The sequence below is a fragment of the Littorina saxatilis genome, linkage group LG2 (genome assembly GCF_037325665.1).
Source record: "Littorina saxatilis isolate snail1 linkage group LG2, US_GU_Lsax_2.0, whole genome shotgun sequence".
Taxonomy (NCBI): domain Eukaryota; kingdom Metazoa; phylum Mollusca; class Gastropoda; order Littorinimorpha; family Littorinidae; genus Littorina; species Littorina saxatilis.
The window spans coordinates 20,301,206-20,311,706 of NC_090246.1; the positions used below are offsets into that span (position 1 = coordinate 20,301,206).

At 38.6% G+C, this 10,501-nt stretch overlaps 1 protein-coding gene across 1 annotated transcript; it reads right to left on the reverse strand.

Moving 5' to 3' along the window:
- Positions 1 to 23: 23 nt before the first annotated feature.
- LOC138958439 (protein N-terminal asparagine amidohydrolase-like) lies at positions 24 to 10,479 on the reverse strand. The gene is made up of 10 exons (XM_070329591.1): positions 10,130 to 10,479; positions 9,720 to 9,822; positions 8,221 to 8,286; positions 6,848 to 6,956; positions 6,244 to 6,317; positions 4,679 to 4,732; positions 3,414 to 3,467; positions 2,992 to 3,092; positions 1,947 to 2,060; positions 24 to 1,587 (listed from the first exon to the last, which is right to left on the reverse strand). The coding sequence occupies exons 1-10, from the start codon at positions 10,211 to 10,213 to the stop codon at positions 1,423 to 1,425; spliced, it is 924 nt and encodes a 307-aa protein (XP_070185692.1). The 5' UTR covers positions 10,214 to 10,479; the 3' UTR covers positions 24 to 1,422.
- Between the last annotated feature and the right edge of the window lie 22 nt (positions 10,480 to 10,501).

Here is a 10,501-nt window from a genome sequence, read left to right on the forward strand (position 1 = left end):
AGCAAACAAAAGTATGCATAACACACTTTGTGGAATTCTTGTATTGTGCAGAACTTATCACAGATATTCTGGAACATAAAAATCAACATAGCATTTTCAAAAGTAAGCATACATACATTTATAATATAATATATCTTGTCACAGTAGTCTTATGTTGAAAAATAAATTATCTGATTTACCAATACAGACCATAATGCAATGATCAGTTTCCCACTTTCGAACACTGATAAACAAAAAAAAGCCAACTCAAACAAAATGTCAAAATAGTCATAACAGAAGTGTCTCCAGTAAATGTTTTACTGTCGTACGGTTGCTCCTGATTTGTTTATAGTGCTGAAGAGCCAGGGTAGGGAGTATATAAAAAGAATGTTAACAATATATATCAGAAAATAATTGAGATCAATTCCAGCGTCAGAAAATAATTTTGTTTTAACAACAATTGAATATAAGCATTGCCAATCAAAAACACAACACAAATACATATTATAGGAACCCTTGTTTCCGAATGCAAGTTAGACTTGGATCAACACTGGCGAATTCTCCAAAAGGAAAATTCTATAAATCAACATCAGTGTTTTTACTTGACTGCATAGTTACAAAAATACTTCGATAAACTTGGGCGAATGGCTTTGCAAAAGTACAGAACTGCTATATGTTAACAATTCTAACAAATTTGAAGTTTGCAGCTTTGGAGATTTTTTTATGATTTGACTATTTTGTGATAAAAAAAAAAAGCTGTCTCTCTTGGTCAAAACTTGGGCATGAATTTGCCATTATATGCTTTTTTGCTTCAACGTACATCCAACTATTACAAAAGAAATTGAAAATAGCCAGATTTAATTTTTCATGCCACGTCTCCCCTTAAAAAACAAACACGAAATGACTGTTGTTGAGACAAACAATGTTAAAACAACCCAAAACAAGGACAGCGCAAATTGTCAAAGTTTTTTCCCCCTGTGAGAATTATTCGTTAAATCAATAAATCCTTACCTTAAAAACAACCATACTAGCTGGCTTACAGTTGTAATTCTCCATTTGAAGCAGCTCTATAGCTACAGACAAGAGAAGCAGTCCTGATATCTGACAGAAAAACACTTTGGTAGAGATGTAGAAATGCAGCCTACACACATACACAGTCGTACATGATTTTCTGTGTTTTCAAGCAATTCACTTGAGCTCTATTAATGTAATAAAACAAAATCATCTTCTCTTGGCAACAGGGCCATTTTTCAATCATCAAAATTCATCATTTGCGTTCTACACCCTTTCCCATTTTCCATTGGGTAGTTTTTTGTAGCAATAGGGCCATTTTTCAATCATCAAAATAATCGTTTGCAATCTACACCCTTTCCCATTTTCCATTGGGTAGTTTTTTGTAGCAATAGGGCCATTTTTCAATCATCAAAATTCATCATTTGCAATCTACACCCTTTCCCATTTTCCATTGGGTAGTTTTTTGTAGCAGCGAGGCGTATCTCCCTGGAAGAGTGTCTTCATGGGTTCTGGGTGGTCCTTCATGTGCTGGAGGCAAGCCCTGATGCTGCTCTCAAACGACTCGGGCTCCTGTGCTGGAGAGGTTGACATGTACTGCAAAACACGAAGCATCCACTGAATTGAAAAACTGCATGTTAGAAATAAGAAGTCACAAGTTTGCAGACAGACAAGCAAAGGCAAAACTTGCCAGAGATCAAATCAAAAACATACGGTACTAAATACGTTTTTGTGCCTCAAAATTATTTGTTTGTCTGTCCACAGTAAAGACCATTGGAGCAATGTGTGAATTGTCTTATTTTGTTGAAAAAGTATATGTGCCAATAACTAACTTTTTAGTATTCTTGATTTTGGAACATAAGCAGTCTTTTTTTGAAAATTCACACTACAAACAGACTGACTATCAGTCAGCCAGGCACGCTCTACCTTTGTCGATTTATCCGAATTCAGCTTACCTTTCTGTAGCAGTGGTCAGGCATTGTAAGCCAATTGTCAATGTCGTTCAGAGGTTCATAAGTAAATGGCCCGATGGCCATCTGCTTTTGTCGCCAGTTGTAGACGCGTAAGTTCTGAAAACAAGAATATAACAGATCAACATGCAGAAATAGTTATTTAAGAAAACCCCATGGAATAAAAACAGCCAAATATTATTGCTCATACCAACATGGGTATGAGTGGTGCATGAAAACTCTGCCTACAAACTTTTCATAGCCACCGGCACCATGGGATTACTCTTCCTCGCTTCACATTTTTTCTCTTTTTAGCAAATGCCTCCAAAAATGCCTAAAAGATTAGATTGCCAGAATTCTGGCCCCCGACAGAGCTATATCTACTAATCATGTATGAATATGTGCATATGAACACACACATACACAAACACACACAATCTATACATATGTAGACAGTGAAAACCACTACAATCATGAGAACTAGCACCAAGTCATTTGCAAAAATTTTAGTAACTGAAACTTATGATGAAAGATCCTCTGATAGTAACGATTGAAAGTAGAACACAACATGATGCTCTGAAATCGTTTCTGTTTCAAAACCTACTGAAAAGCAACAACATGTAACTATTCAATGGTGCCTGAGTGCTGACAATGAGAGACACACACAAGAAGTAACTCTCGAAATAATTATTACTTCCTGCAAAACTGATGAGGAGAGTTCAATGCTTTTTCTGCAAATACAGTGGGGACCCCCACCCCCCCCCCCCCCCCCCCCGATTTAAGACTTCCTCTTTTTTAAGACCCTGTCTGTTCACATTTTTTTTCCATTAGCCCTGTAAATTTACCCCCATTTTAAGATTCCCTCCGACCTACAGCGCACGGCAACATTTGCGCGGAGAACCGGCGTTTCCATCTGAGTGATCGACAAGAAGAAGAAGAAGAAGATTCCCTCCTTTTTAAGACCTGATTTTCTCAGATTTGGTGAGGTCTTAATAGGGGGTTCCACTGTATCAATAGACAGATGTTGAAACAATAGTTCGTTTTTCTTTACATTTCTGCCTCCAGTGAAGTGACGAGCTGAACGCAGAGGAAGGTCAGGACCCTTGTCAGGGAAAGTGGCCTTGAAGATTCTCCCTGTCTCAACCTCCACCGCTGTAATAGAAGCCTCAGTTTGTTCATTCTTATTATTTGCTTGTTCTGACAAACCAAATCAGACTGAAAATTTCAAACACACACACACACACACACACACACACACACACACACACACACCAATTTGTAGTTACAGACAAAAAAGTACATGTGTACCATACAGTTTACCAAGAATGCAAGGAAAAAAAGGTTTAAAGCATGTGACATTTGTTCCTGAAAGTGAATAAAAAAAAAGTTCCCAATACCTCCATCATAATAAGAAGGACTAGAGAATTTCAGAGAAACAATGTAATGTTCATTTTTTAAGCGTATTATACTTACCAATGCCATATATGATGGGGAAAGGAATTCTGTTTTTATAAACTGTGTTGTGTTCTGAAAATGGCAAACACAAAGGTTAAAAGAAATCCCCCTTCCAAAGAAGTGCTGATCGTCATAAAGTTCTTTAAACAAGTATTTGTTTAACTACTGATATAATAATACCCGTGTGACCTGGAATAATAGGCCGTGAAAGGTGGATGCAGCGCCAATAGGCTGTTGATCTACTGGCCGATGTGAATGCGTGATATATTGTGTAAAAAATTCCATCTCACACGGCATTAATAGGTAACATGCGCCTTGAGTCGCCTTGTGTGGTGAGATACGTGCACGATATAAATCCTCGTAAATAAAAATAAAAAAATAAAAAATGTATAATAATAATAATAACTGGACATTTTTAAGTGCCTAACCTATGGCTCTAGGCCCTTTACAAAAGAATATACAGAATAGAACAATTAAAAGTACAACCTACATAAAACAAAGTAATCATACAGACACAAATCACCACATGTACTGTTCACACAATAATCATATATGCAATACACACTATATATATACAAACATACACAGCTAACACTCTCAACAATCATAACAACTTTATGGGAGAGGAGTATGTGCAGAAATGGAATGAAGAAGACATTAGGCCAGGTTGGTGTAATATTCTGTGAAAAAGAAAGTTTTCAACTGTTGTTTAAAAGAGCTGAGAGAGGTGCAGTGTCTGACAGAGAAGGCATTAAACATTAAAAAAAAATGGAACTGTGACATAACACTTCTCTTTTCTATACATTGTAGAAAAAAACAAGCAAATATTTACCAAGCAGCTATAATAAACAACCATTTTTTCTATTTAAAAAAAAATTGTTCTGCCATTCCTTTTGCAATTCTTTTTACAGAAATGAAATTTACACATAATCAATGAGCGCTTCTGGGGTGATAACGCAAGACAACTCCTGTGATCTTGCCACGAGATGGGGCCAGTTACCATCCAAAAGAAAGAAGGGGCATAACCTCACCAGAACCGACCATTGTCTGTTTACTGTATAAAATGCACGACTTACACACGAACTGTTACCAAACCGATATGCTATTTGGGACCAATGCAATTTTTTTTTCCTTTCTCGTGTGATCTTGCCACGAGGTGGCGTCAGTTACCAGCCGAAAGAAAGAGGGGGCATAACCTCACCAGAACCGCCCATTACACACGGTTTATGATGATAACTTGTAGCATACAAACAATATTGCACAGATTCTATGACAAGCCTTACCTCCAATGCAAGCAGTAACCAGGTGGATCTCTGCTTGACACTTCACCAAGCAACCTACACACATGTGAACAAAATGATAACCTTCAGCCATGGTGTAAAAAACGGTCACCTATAGCGTCAATATGTAGTGTATTACCTCCACCTGTCCAAATATAGGCAAATTGGTCCAAAGAGGACATAAAACTTGAAGTCATTCTGAGAGGGTCAATACCTCCCCCCCTCACACCCTTTTCATAATAGCATACCACAAGGAACAACTAAACCAGAATGATATGCAGATAATAAATCATGCCATAAGCATGGCATAACATTAGCAACAGTATTCGGAATTCGCCCTCATTTCACAAAGAAGAGGTACCATATATTCAGTGTGACAACAAACGTTCCAGGCAGCTGAATTTTGAGACTGCCACATTAACAAATAAAAAACGCTGGCGCTGGACCCGAGTACTCTTCAGACTGGCTCGCTCCCCCAGTATGAACATTTTTGTCTTGTACACGTGGATTTAAAAAAAAAAAAAAAATTTTAGTTATTTTACACAATTAAAAAAATTATTAGAGTAAAATAAAACATTAAAACGTTCATAATAAACAATAGTAAACAAGAATTAAAAAAAAAAATAAAAAAAAAATTTTTACCGCCAATGCCGGGAATCGAACCCGGCTCACTTGGATTTAAACAAAAACAACAAAAAAAAAAAAATTATTTATTTATTTTACACAATTAAAAAAATTATTAGAGTAAAATAAAACATTAAAACGTTCATAATAAACAATAGTAAACAAGAATTAAAAAAAAAAAAAAAATTTGACCGCCCAAGCCGGGAATCGAACCCGGATCACTTTGGCCATAGACTATCTCGTGCTCTCTGTCTCTCTTTCACCGAGACCAAACCCTGCATTGTAATTTCTTTGCCGAGACCATTTCCCCACCCGTTGTCTGGCTTGCTCTGAAATCATGCTTTTCTCGTCACTGCGTGACGTGTTCGCCGCCCAAGTCTCCCCTTTAGTTCAGGCTGTTCGCAAAGCGACCAGCCTCCCACCGTTAAGAGTCGTTTTGGTGGAATATTTCGCATTTAGGTCCCAGGTAACATTATGAAGTTTTAATACGATCAATCGGACCTATTATCAAGTTAGTGTATCAACTTTTGAAAGAACTGCGCCCAGTAGTTTCCCAGCAATAAGCTGTTAAGTCGAGACAGACAGACAGACACACACACACACAGACACACAATTAAAGTCTGCTGGACCCTCCTACTGCGTACTCGGGTATAAAATGCAATGATGTTACATTCATACCATCTGCGTTTTGAAAAAAGGGTTATGATTTCATAATTAGGTTGAAAATGGTATAGAAACCAAAGAGCAAGTGATAAAAAAAAAGAGTCTGTGAGGACAGAAACAACGAAAACAAAACTCACCAAACTTCTTCTTCTTCTTCTTCGTTCATGGGCTTAGACTCCCACGTTCCCTCATGTTTTTAGCACAAGTGGATTTTTTACGTGTATGACCGTTTTTACCCCGCCATTCAGGCAGCCATACGCCGATTTCGGGGGAGAACTCACCAAACAAATCAAGGGAAACTTCTTCAGAGTTTTTACGTTCATCTTCAAACCCTCCAGCAAGATGCATTTCCAGTCTGAAAAAAAAAAATTCTGCTGTGGTACTGCTGCGGCTACCAGTACATAATGGTCAATAAAAAAATAAAAGGAAGACCACTTTTTTTTTTAACTGCTCACAAACACACACACATCCAAACACTCGCGCACATGCACACACACACACACACATACAAAACGATCACCCCCTGCTACACACTTTCCAACAGTACCTGATGAGCCCACAAATCATTCAACTGAAACCTCACGATCACCTGCACTAACTAATTGTCTCTTCTGCAGAATCCAGTTCATAACTAATTTGCTGATGCCTTTCTTTCTTTCTTTCAGAAGAACATGAAGTCTGGCCCAGCGCTCACCCATGTAACTTCAGCAGGACAGACGACGCACTGCAGATTATCCCAGCCCGCTACACGTTGCTTGAAAGGAAAAGAGGCCAATAACTCGTCATAATCCCTATCGCAGCATCAATAATATGCAGTGCGACGTCTGTGCCGCTGAAACTGCGCAGGTCATAATTATTCTGCCCTTAATGAAGATAGGCACTGACCTGCCTGCAGGCTTGTTTTCCGACAGTTCACTGACCAGCTGTATCATGTCGTTCAGTCCTTGTTGAGTCTCACAGCCATCAAAATGTAGCACACATGTCGCACCAGATCCTTAAAAAAACAAACAATATAAAAGTTAGAAAAAAACAAACATATAATACATCCTCTAGGGGGCGGGGACGTAGCTCAGTCGGTAGCGCGCTGGATTTGTATCCAGTTGGCCGCTGTCAGCGTGAGTTCGTCCCCACGTTCGGTGAGAGATTTATTTCTCAGAGTCAACTTTGTGTGCAGACTCTCCTCGGTGTCCGAACACCCCCGTGTGTACACGCAAGCACAAGACCAAGTGCGCACGAAAAAGATCCTGTAATCCATGTCAGAGTTCGGTGGGTTATAGAAACACGAAAATACCCAGCATGCTTCCTCCGAAAGCGGCGTATGGCTGCCTAAATGGCGGGGTAAAAAACGGTCATACACGTAAAATTCCACTCGTGCAAAAAACACGAGTGTATGTGGGAGTTTCAGCCCACGAACGCAGAAGAAGATACATCCTCTAGAACTTGTTCCTACACATACACCCCTCCATGAGAAAAAAAAGGAAAATTGATATGCATGCACACACACACAAACACAGAAATATCCATTACTGTACAGCAACAACAAAAATACTGATATTCTTAAAGGTACTGTCCTTCTAGCGTAAATGATAATGTGCACCATCTCAGATCTGCCATGAATTTCACAAGCAATAAGAGCATCCTTCCATTTGGATACAACTGAGCAAAGAAACAAACTTGCATTGGTCCAGGATAGCCATACTGATTGAAGGGACATTAGATCTTAGAAAACGATAACCATGCGGCCAACCATTTGGACACACGCCAAATATCAAGCCTTACTGCTCTGAGTCTCTGTGCAGAGTGGCAATGTTGTGCCTGATGGATTTTGTATGACTTATACAGTGGAACCCCCCTTTTAAAACCTCCAAAAATTTGAGAAAATCAGGTCTTAAAAAGGAGGGAGTCTTAAAACGGGGGTAAATGTACAGAGGTCATGAACAGAAAGTCTGAAAACACAAGGTCTTAAAAGTGAGGGGTCTTGAATTGGGGGGGGGGGGGGGGGGGGGGTGTCTTAAAAGGGGGGTTCCTCTGTATATGTCAATCTGCGAAACTAATTCAACAAAATAAAATCCTACTCTTTACAAGAAGCAGCAAGAATCTTGTTTTTGGTACGTTTACATGTCCAAATGGAAGGATTCCCATAGTGCTTGTAAAATCCTTGACAGATATATGAGATGGCAAACATGAACCCTTACCTGAGAAGGAATGTATTTTTTATAAAAAATAAAAAAAAGATTCCATTTTCAACTGGTCTATACCTGTATGTCTGAGAACGCTAATGTGACAGGTTGTGGCATCTTCTGAACCAATGATCTTGATGACATCTGCAATACAATGACAAATTATTAATGCAAACATTTTTTGGTAAAAGAATAAAAAATCGAGACATATATACAGCATATATATCTATAGCATATATATATCTATATATATTTATATAATTTTTAAGTTTTAAACGAAATGAGGCAGAGTGTTGTTTAGAGATCAAATAACCAAAGGGAGGTAAGCGATATATATATTGATATATATATAAAACATCAGAAATTGTGAAAGAAACAATTGAAAGTCAGCAGAGACTTTCTTCCGATATTTGTTAAACTCTCTTAGCAGAGAAAGAGAGAGAACAAAGTATCCCTTCACAGACAGCCTATTGGGAGCATCAAACCCTCCTCAAGGGGGACCGACATTTACAATGCAAAGTCCCTTTGTGGGGGACAAGGAAATCTAAGAAACAAACCCCTCTCTGAATTGTAGCTTCTGTTGGCATGGGAGACTACCCTCATCTGGCAACCCCAAGGGGATATCTGTGAAGGGAAACACTTTAATTTAAGGCCAAAGTGTGGAATTAGTATTTATTAAGAAAGAATTTAGAAACTTAGACAAGTTTTAACCAAGAAATTAGGTTAAAACAAGGGAAATTTGAAAAAGCCTAAAGGGAGGTTTTATATATATATATGCATACGGCATGTGTCATGGAGTAAGTGAGAGTTATACAGACCCTTTTTCTGGCACCTGAGAGAACAAGTCGCTTGTTCATTTCAGTGCTTGTTATTCTCTCAGGTGCCAGGAGGAAGGTTCCGTATATATAATATATAACTCTTGCTTACTCCATTACACATGTCGTATGCATATAGAGCGCTTACTTCCCTTTAGTTATTTGATCTCTGATTTTAAGTTTACATGCATGCATATCATCACTATAGCTTCTGAGTATGTACTGCATATATGTACATATACAATGTACTCTGTCATGATGATTTAAAATGGGTACAAAAATGAAGTGCTACAATACATGTATTCAACATCAAAATGGTACTGACAAAATTATATTTCATTATTTATGATTATATGTACTTCTGACAGAAGAACAAATCCAAGTTTACTTACTAAAAGAAAGAAAGAAAGTAAGTAAAGAAAGAAAACAAAAGAAAGAAAGTTGGAATAAAAGAAAGACCAACACAGTAGTATCTTATAGTTATAACAAATATTTTAATTTCAGACAAACTGTCTTCAACTACATTGGAACCCCTCTTATAAGACCCCCCCCCCCCCCCACCCCCCCCCCCCCCCCCCCCCCCGATTTAAGACTTCCCCCTTTTTAAGACCATGCTTTTTCAGACTTTCTGTTCAGAGCCTGTGTAAATTTACCTACATTTTAAGACTCCCCCGGTAATTAAGACCTCATTTTCTCAGATTTTTGAGGTCTTAAAAGGGGGGTTCCACTGTATCAAAATGGTAATCAGTGTAAAAATAATACCATCCTCTGGGCTTGTTCCTCCGTACTCTCTTTGCCCCACATACAGCAGTCCTACAGGTCCCACTTCAGTGACTTCTTGTTGTGTCAGCTGGCGGGATGAAGCCTGAAACACTCATTCTGTTCTCATTTCACTTCAACAACAGCTTGTGATGGTCTTGGTCGACATTCCAGAGCAGACAGGGGGGGGGGGGGGGGGGGAGAGTCCAGAGCAGACAGGGAGAGAGAGAGAGAGAGAGAGAGAGAGAGAGAGAGAGAGAGAGAGAGAGAGAGAGTCCGTTTCTAATTAATGCTTCGAAGGTAGACCATTCACTGATTCAGCAACTAATCCGAACAGTATAAATACATTGAAGGATCGAAGGGTCGCTTGCGCATCAGGAGAATGACCACTATCGTGATCATAGGTAACAAACCTTAAACGAACTGTACTTCTGGTGGAATTGTTTCACTGACGTTGGTGCTGTAAGAACTCTCTCGCCTTTTATTAAGAGTGGCATCTTCCCAGCATGTGCAGCCTATCCTAGTTTCGTTTTGAACAGTTCTAAACATGCACTTCCTTCTGCAAAAGATACTTTGATTTCGCAGAAAACGGGTCTCCCAAACACAAAACGTTCTTGTGTCGTTAATACATGATAATAATTATCTCAACAGACTTCTGAGTACGTTTTTTTCTTCACTTCTTTTCTTTTGTCATCACAAATGTTTAAGGAAGTGTACTCTATTCCCCGGGATTAGTTTATCATAGAAACAGATTATTGACTAAGGCAAACAAACGGGTTAGAAAA